This window comes from Pyxicephalus adspersus, chromosome 7 (genome assembly GCF_032062135.1).
Source record: "Pyxicephalus adspersus chromosome 7, UCB_Pads_2.0, whole genome shotgun sequence".
In the NCBI taxonomy this organism is placed as follows: domain Eukaryota; kingdom Metazoa; phylum Chordata; class Amphibia; order Anura; family Pyxicephalidae; genus Pyxicephalus; species Pyxicephalus adspersus.
Window position 1 is genome coordinate 8208973 of NC_092864.1, and position 13090 is coordinate 8222062.

The following is a 13090-nucleotide window of genomic DNA, read 5'->3' on the forward strand; positions in this document are numbered from 1 at the left end:
GTACCTGTTCTGAAATAAAGTACTTTGTCATTGTCATTGTATACATTGTCATTGTCCAAAAACATACATATAAAAAAATGTATATACATGTAACTTTTCAACCATATAGACTGATATAAGGAAAAGCGGCAATGAAGATTCTTTCAGACAGAACACTAGATGTCGGGCACGAAAGAAGCTTGATGGCATACTGTGCCAACTGCGGGCAGATTTCAAGCCTGTTGACCCAAAAATGAATGGTGTCACTACTGTCAGGACAGGCATCCTCCTCATACCTGCTGTCCTCAACACCACCAGCCATGAAAGAGCCAACGTAATCTTGTACCATGCGCTTCATCCATTCTCGATGGTTATGCCCCTGTACTTCACTTGTTTGAGGTGGCCACATCAGGTTTGCCTGGCATCCAGAAAATCCCCCCTGCCTTTGGCCTAGACCACTGCAGCCACTACCATAGGATACAGTGGAGGCAGTGTCCGCCTTAGCTCCCTGTGTGGAATGTGGTGCGCAGAACTTGTCACACAGCCGGGCGCATAATAGTCCACTCAGGTGCACCATTGTTTTCTTTCTCTTGTGCCGGGTTGGGTAGAAACTGTGACATTTTGCCTTTGTAGCAGTGATTAAGAAGGGTAGCCAGCCAGTAATCAACCCAGTTTTTTATGCTGCAATTGCGGTGGTCCCTCTGCTGCCACTGGTCACTGGTAAAATAGCTCAGTTGTGTGGCTGTACCAAGGGCCCCGCTGCCTCCATGCACCACGCTGACCAAGTAATGGTGAATGGCTAGTTTTTGCTCAGACAGACACTGGAGCATGTGCAGAGTGGAGTTCCATCTAGTCACAGTGTCTATGCCGTGCCGCCTCTGTAGGCGCTGGATCTTGCTAAGGGCCACGGTGGCAGTAGGGGATCGGCGTACATGGCTACAGATGCAGCGAGCCTGTCTCAGTAAGTCCTGCAGTCCTGGGTACGTGCGGAGGAATTTCTGCATTACCAGGTTCAGTACGCAAAGCAGGGCACATGTGTTGGCCCTGTTGTCACACACTATGCTGCCTGTTGTGAGCCGGGAGGCCGTCAGCCAAGCCTCAACCTCTCTGTGCAAAGCAGACAAGAGTTCTTTGGTGGTGTGTCTTTTCTCCCCCAAGGACACCAGTTTCAGCACTGCCTGGCAACGCGTGTGCTTGAGAGAGCCGTAGTGGCGTGCCTGTTTAACCACAGTGTCCTTCGCTGCTAGCCTTTCAGGAGGAGTGTCAAAATAAAAGGGGATGACGGTAGAAGGAATAGAGTAGGAGCAATAGGAGGACTGGGGTGACTCATGCTTTCCCACCACACCCCTCGGCGTGGGTACCAGGTGCTGTAATGCCTCTTGCAGACTACCTCTCACTGAGCTTTGCAAGGCCACTCAGTAAGCGATGAAGGACAGGTGGAATCCCACTTCATTCCTGGTTGTCCAACTGACCATGGTGACATGGATTTGGCTAGACTCCGAGAATGCCAATGCCCAGGAGAGGTTACCAATTACATGCATGTAAACTGGGAACAGTTGTGTAGGACTAGTAATGGCTGCTTGGTATATTCCACCACTGCTCGGCACAGGCCATCAGGTCACGGAAGCCGAGTCACAGCGCTGTACGGCAGTAGCTGCAAGGTCTATAGTTTGGCTAGACGTGAAATTGAGTTCAATGACTCCTTTGTTGGTTGGGACCATAGCCTGATGCAGAACTCCGGTAGAGTGGGCTGAAGGCACTGGGAGCTAGACGCGCTGAAGAGTTCACTGGAGTACCCATCTTGGGGCAACAAACGTCGTCTGACGCCACAAAACCTCCCAACAGAAGCTGATACTTCATCGCCGCTAGAAGTCTGGCTGGCACCAATTTCCTGAGACGTACTAGCAATGACAGTTGGAGGTGGACAAGGAGTCAATGGAGGTGGAAGAAGAGTTCTTGTGCATGTGGGAAAGCACGGATGTTGTACCCAAATGTGATCTTGCCTGTCCTCTGCCGATCTACCTGTTGCACAGGATGCAGATTGCTATGCACTCGTCATCGTCTTTAAGCCTATAAATGGACCAAAACTGGAGACGTGCGTGCAACCATTCTGCTGTTCGCCCTTACACACCGGTGGCTCTCAGGTGACATCACGGTCATCATCATCCTAATTTTCATCTAAGCCAACCTCTGCAAATGCAGCCACTGATCCAGAACACTGGCCCAGCAGATCCTGACCACGCTCTCCAAGGGTTTCAAAGTCTGCTTCCTGCTCTGAACTTTGTAATGACAGGTCCTCGTCAAACAGCATGGGAGAGTCATCAGGAGGTACAGGCACATTAGCCATGCCAACATCTGTGTTTGCTCCCATTACATCTGTGCTGGTTCCTGCTGCTGCTGCAGAAGAAGAGCCTGCTGCACTTGAGGTCCCTGAGACCCAGTCCACAATCCTCTCAACATGACGTGGCTGTATGATTGTATTCCGCCCCCTCAATACATCTACTAGCGTGCCGGTGCTCCGTACACATCTCAGACCTGTTTGACAACTTGTGCTGCTGCCTCCAACAGTTTGCTGCTGTCCTACAGTAGCGGACTCCCGGGGAATATGCCCCCTGCCAGATGCGGCAGGTCGCCCAGCGCCACTCCTTCTCCTGGGTTCACTGCTCATCATTTAATTATTTGCACCTGAACCAAACGGTTTCTTTGGTAAATAGAAACAGTTATCAAACACTAAAATATCTGTATTTATTTTACAGTAGGACAGAAATTTCGCTGTACAAAACAGTCTTCTTTGGTAAATGAGAACAGGTACCACTAAAATACCTGTATTTATTTTAATGTAGGACAGAAATTTCACTCTACCAAATGGTCTTCCTTGGTAAATAGGAACAGGTATTAAACACTAAAACATCTGTATTTTTTTATAGTAGGGCAGACATTTCACTGTAACAAATGGTCTTTTTTGATAAATAGTAACAGGTATCAAACACTGAAAAATCTGTATTTATTTTACAGTAGGCTAGAAATTTCACTGTAACAAATAGTCTTCTTTGGTAAATGAGAACAGGTACCACTAAAATATCTGTATTTATTTTAAAGTAGTACAGAAATTTCACTTTACCAAACGTTCTTCTTTAGTAAATAGGAACAGGTATCAAACACTAAAATATCTGTATTTATTTTTAAGTAGGACTGTAATTTCACTGTACCAACGGTCTTCTTTGGTAAATAGGAACTACAATTGATTTTATTTAGCTTTAGTGAATGTACAGTGTGAAAGCTGACTAGCTATGCGTGGCACTTTAAGTAGAACCAACCACAATTGTACCTTCAGTGCATGTGCAAGTCAGTAAACAGCACCTAAGAGTGTAATACACACAATAAAGCTTGCACTAAATGTGCTGACTGCTGACAATTTAAGAAAACTTACTAGATAGAAGCTCATGTAAAAGTAAAGATGTCTGCCTAACCTATTTTATATACATAATATCTTATACTAAAGAGTAGTACAGGATATATGCCTTATAAAACACAATACTATGCAGCTAACAATAAGAACCTAAGAAGGCTTCTACACTGTCCCTGTCACACTACATGTCTCTTCCTATACACAGAACACAAGATGGAGTGACTAACCCCTCCCTCCTTCCCTGTATATATGCCTGTGCTCAGATCTCTCCTGATTGGCTGCTGGGCATTGCTGTGCATCCCGGGACCAAATGATTCGCTCCAAGCCCTGATTCCTGCCAAAATTTCTCAGTGTTACCATCCCCTGCTTTTTCCCGTTCGTTCTATCAGGTTTGTCCAGATAGAAACCATCTTGTCTTTACCATTGACCATTTTGAGACTTTGCTGGCACATCATGCTATCTTAACATTAATGTAACCTAAGTGTAGTGTAACTGTGTTAGCATAAGGTCTAGCACAGTTGTTTAGTTTTATTTTTACTAAGATGATTAAATAAAGTACAACGATTTTTATTTAACCACATGTTCTGCCTGTAAAAGTCTTTTCTCTATCTCTCCTCTACACTTAACTAAACATTATTTTAATCAAACATAGTGATTTGCTAGGGGATTACAATTTTTCTCAAGTCAATTGTAATCTTTTGGGATTCAGTTATTGCCGGTGGAATCATTGCAACAGTGGCTAACGAGTTCCCTTCATCACTAAATAACAGCACTGGTTAGAGATCAGAAGAGCATAAAAAGTAGCCTGTATTTAGAATGTAGAATGTGAGGAGCACAAAGGATGTTCTGCTGCACAAACCATTATATTAGAAGAAAAATATTTATCAAAAATCTGAGCCAAATCAGTTATACAAGTTTACTAACATGACAATTTCAACCATAAAATTATCTACTGAGAGAAATGCAGCATGGATCGTTGAAGCTTATTTTTTACAGTCAAGTAAGGTACACATTTTTACAAGTTAACTAAAGCATTTATCCTTGGGTTATTATATATACAGTTAGGTCCATAAATATTTGGACAGTGACAACTTTTTTCTAATTTTGTTCTGTACGTTACCACAATTAATTTTAAATGAAACAACTCAGATGCAGTTGAACTGCAGACTTTCAGCTTTAATTCAGTGGGTTGAACAAAAAGAAAACACCTCATGATCCAAAGCATAGCATGTCATCTGTAAAACATGGCGGAGGCAGTGTGATGGCTTGGGCGTGCATGGCTGCCATGGCACTGGGACACTAGTGTTTATCCATGATGTGACACAGGACAGAAGTAGCCGAATGAATTCTGAGGTGTTCAGGGGCATACTGTCTGCTCAAATCCAGCTAAATGCAGTCACATTGATTGGGAGGTGTTTCATAATACAGATGGACAATGACCCAGAACATACAGCCAAAGAGTTTATTAAAGCAAAGAAGTGAAATATTCTTTATTGGCCAAGTCAGTCACCTGATCTGAACCCAATTGAGCATGCATTTCACTTGTTGAAGACTAAACTTCGCACAGAAAGGCCCACAAACAGCAACTGAAAGCCGCTGCAGTAAAGGCCTGGCAGAGCAATATAAAGGAGGAAACCCAGCATCTGGTGATGTCCATGAGTTCAGGACTACAGACTGTCTTTGCCAGCAAAGGGTTTTCAACCAAGTATTACAAATTAACATTTTATTTTTCGCTTTTTAATTTGTCCAATTACTTTTGAGCCCCTGAAATGAAGTGATTGTATAAAAAAAGGCTTTTTTTAGGAATCTTTTTGATCAACCCACTTAAAGCTGAATGTCTGCAGTTCCACTGCATCCAAGTTGTTTCATTAATTGTGGTAATGTACAGATCCAAAATTAGATATAAGATGTCTCTGTCCAGATATTTATGGATCTAACTGTATATTAGTACAATGTTTCATATTTTGCTTATTGTGGGACCATTTGTTTCCTATTTATTGAAATATATTTATGATTAGAAAAAAAAGCTTAGAAGAAACTTATATTAAATGCTTTTATCTCATATCTAAAATACTATGTCATTCTATTTTTTTCTGTTAGTGATTTATTCATTGTTAAATATTCAAGGTCAAATTATAGACAGTGTATTGCAGATTATAGCCAAAAATATCTGGCAAGTCTTTTACACCCTTTAAAAAATACACCTTGGCAGTAAGCATCCATTATGTTTAATATTTGTATATATAGAGTATGGTTATGTGTGTTTTTTTGTGATTTACTGTTGCTGACTTTGCCTGTTTTTGACCCTGTATGCTGCCTGAATTGACACTTTACCTGTGACCTCGACTCTGCTTTTGTCCTCCACTTGAACATCTTGTCAGATAGATTCATTATGTGTGAATGACCTCAAGCTTCATATCTGGACTTGCTTCTGCTGGAATCTTGTTACTGCATTATCTGTGGGCTCCTGGTCAGTCCTTTGCCAGATGCCATCCCTTGCACACGGAAGTTCTGTGTGCATCCGCTTATATAGGCGAAGAGTGTGCCGCTAGATTGGGGGGGCTGGCGAGTACTGGTTCTGGACGAGAGTCTTTAAATAATAATATTTATTATCAAAATATTTTATGTTATAGAACGGTGCAATACGATAAAATGCTGTATTAATTATGACCTATATAGTGCATATAAACCATGGAAAACAATACATTGATATCGCAGTTTCAAATTTTGCCATTCGTCATTAATGCTGACAGTAAACTGGTTTTATTCAGCATGGTCCTGTTTTTCTTAATCTATTTTATTGGAGTTCTGGTGAACATTCTTATCTTCTTAGTGATATGTTTAGATCTCCATTTGCACACCCCGATGTATCTATTTCTCTGTAACTTATCTGTTGTTGATATGTGTTATACAACTGTTACTGTGCCAAAACTTCTCTACATCTTGCTCTCTGGGAATAACATAATGTCCCTTGAGCAATGCTTTATTCAGGCGTATTTTGTCTTCATGGCAAGCACCAGTGAGGACATAGTTATATTTATAATGGCGTATGATCGATATGTTGCAATTTGTCACCCTTTGCACTATCACCATAAACTTAACAATAAAATGTGCATACTATTCATGTTAATCGCCTGGATTTCTGCATGTTTAAATTCATCCATAATGTTAAATTGTATTTTAAACATGTTCTTTTGCTCCACCACTACCATTCACCAGTTTTTTTGTGATGCCAAAGCTCTATTCAACATTTCTTGTGGTGGCAGAAATATGTTTTATATCCTTGTGTATGTAAATTGTTTGATCTTTGGACTTATTCCATCTGCATGCAACTTGATGTCTTACGTGCAAATTATCAGGGTCATTCTACATATTAAATCCAAAGATGGAAGACGTAAAGCCTTCTCCACCTGCTCGTCCCACCTCGCAGTCATGGCCATCTACTATGGATCAGGAATATCTGTGTACATGACACCACCCTTACAACATTACAATGTGTTGGAGCTGATCTTAACAGCGTTCTACACAACAGTGACTCCTGTGTTGAACCCTCTCATATACAGTCTACGCAACAACGAATTGAAACGCTCTATAAAGAATCTGTTAGCTTGGTTTTAGCAGGACAATTTACTAACAGTTCCTGGGATATTTTTTTCTGTGTGATAAATACATGTTCCATATGTGTTTTCTTGTATCTTCAGAGCAGAAATGTACAATGAGATGCAGACATTTATTCAAATCACATGCTAATTGCAAAAAATGTAACCAATTAGATATTATGATTGTAGAGTTTGGCTGAGTTTCAGTGCAATCTTGCATGGTATGTGCATAAATCAAATTGTCGAATTCTCTGCATCTCATTGACCATCTCTACTCCTGACTTGGTGTGGTTATGACAAGTCAAGCAGAGACTTAGGACTTGTTTTGAAGCTCCATAGAGCCTAGGTCTTTCTAATGAATATATACAATCATATGTTTATTCGTGTAAAGCTTTTGAATCAATTATTATTGATAAGTTTGGGTAGCCTGGTAGCTCAGTGGTTAGCACTCTGGCCTTTGCAGCGTTGGGTCCCAGGTTTGAATCTCAGCCAGCACACTATCTGCATGGAGTTTGCAGGTTCTCCCCATTAGGTTAACTGTCTTCCCCACAAATTTGACTGTGGTAATGACTTATGACTCTAGTTAGATTGTGAGCTCCTTTGAGGGACAGTTAGTGACATGACTATAGATTTTGTACAATGATGCATAATATGTCAGTGCTATAATAAATCTGTGTAATAATATGTTTATCATAATGCCACTGGAGTGAACATCTTAAATGGTTCAAACTTAGAAAAAAGTAAGAGGTGAGTAACTTGGTTAGAAGACAAATTAGGATAAAAAAAGTAGAGCTACATAGAGTACAATAAAAGGGTCCTAAAAACACACATATGTATTATAAATGCTATATATAATTGTGCTGGTTGAGTTCATATACCCTGGATGAAATTTTAAGGTGTATATCTTTCCCTTAAAAAACAGGAGTGATTGTAAAACACATTTCATTTGTTTTAATGGGGGTCCATATTAAACTATAAGACATAATCATAAAACAAAAGCATAGCAATACAAAAAAAAAGCTAGTACCTTTTCAAAAGTTTAAATTCCCTTTATTCTTAATACTGCATATTGCCCCTTTAGCATCAATGATGACATGCAGCAAAAAAGGAGGCAAAAAGCTTCCAAGTCCTATAAATTCTTGAAATGTATTCAATGAACTGCATGTTCGAGATCACACCAAATTGATTCAATATTACTGAGGTCAGGAGACTATGATGATCACTCCATCACCTTCAAGTTTTTCTGCTGTAGTCACTGAACGGTCAATATCGCCTCAAATTGGACAACAATTGATCATTGTCACATCCACCTTCATCTTTCACATCTTCAAGACCATTATTTCTCACCCTCAGTATGGAACAGGCTCCACCAGGAAGTAGTTTTTTGCCTCTGGATCAGTTGTGCACATATGGTTTTATCTGGGAATGCTGGTTTGTAGTATGTTTTTTTTTTCCAAACTACGTAACCTTTTTTACATGAGAGAACCCTTAAAATAACTTTCAGGTCTTCAGGGAACCCCAACTATATTTATTATATCTACAGCTCACTGTATATTAGTATGGTGGTGAGTGAACAGAAGGCTCTCCCTGAGCGTCAAACTTTAAAGAAATGACAACAGGGACTGCCCGTTGCTCAAGGAACTCCTAGCAAACTTTGGATGAACCCTGGTTAAGAAATTCCAGAATAATAAATTGCAATAAATGCAATATGTGTCAATATGATAGCAAAGCTGCATTCATCCTTCCATTAGTCCCATGTGCCACTGTAGCTCATGTACCCACAGAACATCATTGATCCACCTCTATTCTTCACCATATTAAATTCATTCTTCTGAGTACACTCCATAAGTAAAAGAAAAGTTTATTGCATGATCAGTCATATTTCCCAAACAATGGCCAACATTTAACAAATTCTGCCAGTTTATGTTATAGGCACATTGTAGTATGAATGCATTAATTCATTGCTATGTTTACTTCCATTCTATACCTTTGTTTCTTGTTGTAATATGTTGTAACAAATGTTTTAAGGTAGCTTTTAGCATGTTTGATTTTTAGGAGACACAATGTTAATATGCCTAGGGTGTCAGAAATATTTTACAATGATTTGGACATTGATATAAAACTGAACTCCAAGTAAATTGTAAAACTCCATTATTTCCACATTAGTGAATGTCATAAAAATACTAAAAAGCAGTCTCCTGCAAATACCTCTACAGAAGTACATAGACTGGCAGGAGGACCCAATAATAAGGAGTAATAGGAGGACAAAGCAAGTAACGAGTACATGGGCCAGCCAAGCAGTTTACAGAGATAATTGGTCATTGCTAAGGAGGCATGCTGGTAGACATTTTGGGTAAATAAAAGTCATGTAGTTCATGAGAATGTGTTTATAAAATCTGCCAACATTGAAAAGTACAAGTAAAGACCCACCTTTCCCACTAGCCTTATTATAAATGAATATATATATATATATATATATATATATATATATATATATTCATAAAAACATACACTATACCAGTGGTGTGCAACCTTTTGGACGTCACAAACCACTAAATTTACAGATTCCAGGCCTTACATGCTCAGGGATCCATGTGTCAATCAGAGGGGGGGAAAATTCCCCCAGAGTGATGTCATGATGCCAGAACCCACCCACTCTCCCATCACAGGTCTGGGCCTGCACTGGGAGAGTGGATAGGATGTGTCCAGGGACACAACCCGCCCTGAGCCTATGGGAGACACGGTCCGTGGCTCTGGCCGGTGCGCCTCCCAAAGCGGGATCCTTTTCCTGACTCCGCTGGGGGGTGCACCATCCAGAGCTGCGAACCACCAATAGTAACTAATTATAGTTGCTACACTATACTAGGTCCTCCAATCAGAACATTCTCAATCTGTGGACAAACTTCCATTTCCCCTCTATGGGAACCCTTTGTCAATTTATTGTGAATAACAACTTAGAGATAGTAGATGTATGTTAGTATAATGTATGTGCAACAAAGCCTATATATATATATATCTATATATATGTGTAAAAAATGTACAATGTATATGTACATTAATCTCTTGTCATAAAGCCCTACCATCATTGTACTCATTTTATGAATTCTTTACTTCTTTTTTTTCGAAATGTATGCATGTTTGAGACCTGTTAAATCCTGTTAAAAGGATAGAGTTAAATGTTTCACCTGAGTCCCATAAAAAGCATAGGTCCACCAATGGTAAGGTCAATTGGTTTAAAAAAAAAGCTAACATTCAATGTTTTTAGAAAATAGTAAGGTTGGCAGTGTTGTGAGTCAGACCTGAATAATCCACAAAGCAACCTGGACAGAGTCAGAGGAAGTTCAGAGAACACAACCCCATGTTTCATTCCTCTGCATTAAACCAAAGAAGATAGCACACCTGGTCAAAGCTTTGTTCCTTCCCATTACTTTACAAAGCTGGATGCATTTGTTTTGTCCGAGAGGTCCATGACAGTACAAACTGTGCAAATTGGTATCTCTGTGTCAATTGCATTCCTTATCAATATCATTCTAAACAATGAGGACCAAAGCTGATGCCTTGCCTGGGACCCTATTCTTCCTTTATTCTTCTCTGATTGGGTCATGTATTAGCTATGGGCAGTCACTTCCAGAAATTCATGTGCATACACAGCCTGACAAATAAAAATATTGAAGTTATCACATTTTAATAAAACTTCACTCATAGGCCAAAATACAGGCCTCTCAATATTTTAATGTAATTTAAGGATAATAAATCATAATCAATAAACCAAAACAAAAATCTAAAATCCACAAAAGATAATATTTTTAGGTTAATAAAAAACTAACTATAAATCAATGTTATGCAAAGGGAACACAGCCTTACTCAAAGCATTATAATAATCATATGGGATTAAATTATCGCTGCTGAAATAATTTCAAGAGGGACCAATGATTTCACTTCTTTACAAAATTAGTCTCTGAATAAAGATTAGAAGAGCATAAAACGTAGCAGTGCACAATGGATGTACTCCTGTGCAGGTTAATATGATAGGACATGTAATATTTACCTGAAATCTGAGGAAAAACAAAAGAGATTAATCTATTCAGGTGACCAACAATCTGCCTTTTGTAAGGGATTAAGCAAAGATCCCTTACCCCTATATTTTTTTTACAATCAAACACAGCACTCGTATATATGTTCATGAAAGAGCTAAGTATACCCAGACCAGCCCATTCTCTGCAAAATCACTAAAGAATCCATCATGAGGAAGACTTATTGTCAGCAATAATTAACTGTGAATTATTTAGGATTAGAAAAGCAAAAAAGAGAAAAATCTAAAAAACATTGCCATCTCATAGATAAATGTAACTACTGTACTGTACAATCTACTGTATATATCATAAATTATTGATAATACCAAAAGCTGGCAGGTCTTTTAAATCACCCAAAAAAAATATTTTTTTATGGATTAGTGATTTTTTTAAATTCACATTTAGGTAAATAAGCCTAAAGATATACTTGTAAGCAATATTTTACAATATATACATATATTGTACGTATATATGGTAAATAATTGCGTATAAACTTATAAATATACAATATATATTTAATTACAATATATACGTATGTGCCTATTCTTACTGTGTAATACTTATGCGTTATTTTTGTATTGATTTTTTAACCATTTAATTTATTTAATTTAATACCTATTTGACAAATATATATGTATATATATGTGTATATATATATATATATATATATATATATATATATATATATAGTAATTATTTTTATTTTTATTATTATTATTTATTTTTATTATTTATTTTATTTTTATTCACACGGCTCAATAGATACATATTTTTTAAATGCTATCATCTTATATAATCAATATTAATATATATACATATATATATAAATATTTTGTGTTGTCATTGATATCAAAAACATATTTTCATACCTTACAGAATAGTTAATATAAACCATGGAAAACAATACATTCATTCTGGAATTTCACATTTTGCCATTCTTCGTGAAAGCAGGCAATAAATTAAACATATTAGGCATCATCTTGTTTTTTTTCCTGTATTTATTTGGAATTTTGATAAACATTATAATCATTATAGTGATATGTTTGGACCTCCATTTGCATACCCCGATGTATCTATTTCTCTGCAACTTATCTGTAGTTGATATGTGTTATACAACTGTTACTGTTCCTAAATTCCTTTACATTTTACTCTCTGGAGATAACATAATGTCATTTCAGCAATGTTTCCTTCAGATCTATTTTGTTTTTATGGCAAGCACCAGTGAGATCATAGTTATATTTATAATGGCGTATGACCGATATGTTGCAATTTGTCACCCTTTGCACTATTACCAAAAACTTAACAAGAACATTTGCATTATCTTAATGATGGTTATTTGGATTTCTGCATGTGCAAATTCATCTTTAATGTTGAACTGCATCTCAAAAATGATCTTCTGTTCTACCACCACCATTCACCAGTTTTTTTGTGAAGCCAAAGCTCTTTTCGACATTTCCTGTGGTGGCAGAAACATGTTTTATCTCCTTGTGTATGCAAATTGTTTGGTCTTTGGACTTATTCCATCTGCAAGCAACGTGATTTCCTATTTGAAGATTATCAGGGTCATACTACGTATTAAATCTAAAGATGGAAGACATAAAGCCTTCTCCACCTGCTCATCCCACCTCACGGTTATGCTCATCTACTATGGATCTGGTATATCTGTCTACATGACACCACCATTAGAACGTTACAATGTGTTGGAACTGGTCCTAACCGTGTTCTACACAACAGTGACTCCTGTGTTGAACCCCCTCATATATAGTCTACGCAACAATGAATTGAAACGTTCAATAAAGAAATTGTTGGTTTGGTTGTAGAAAGACAATTTATTTACAGTTCCTGGGATTTCTTCTGTGTCATAATTTAATAGTCCATGTATGTTTTTTTTCTCTCACAATTTCAAAAAAAGGCAGATCACCTGAAAGTCCAAAAATTCGAAAGTGGTTACAGAAGGATATGCTTAAAAAAAGTTTATCAAAGGGCCATATCCCATGATTAAACTAGATATTCAAGCTTCCAGGGTGGAC

General features: G+C 38.1%; 1 protein-coding gene across 1 annotated transcript; it reads left to right on the forward strand.

Annotated features, from left to right (window-relative positions):
• The first annotated feature begins 11953 nt into the window (after nucleotides 1-11953).
• Nucleotides 11954-12880, forward strand: LOC140334640 (olfactory receptor 2A12-like). Its single transcript, XM_072416878.1, has one exon. The coding sequence runs from the start codon at nucleotides 11954-11956 to the stop codon at nucleotides 12878-12880; it is 927 nt and encodes a 308-aa protein (XP_072272979.1).
• Nucleotides 12881-13090: the final 210 nt, after the last annotated feature.

Coding starts and splice junctions, on each gene's coding strand:
- LOC140334640 (XM_072416878.1), top strand. CDS start 11,954: ATGGAAAACAATACATTCATTCTGGAATTTCACATTTTGCCATTCTTC.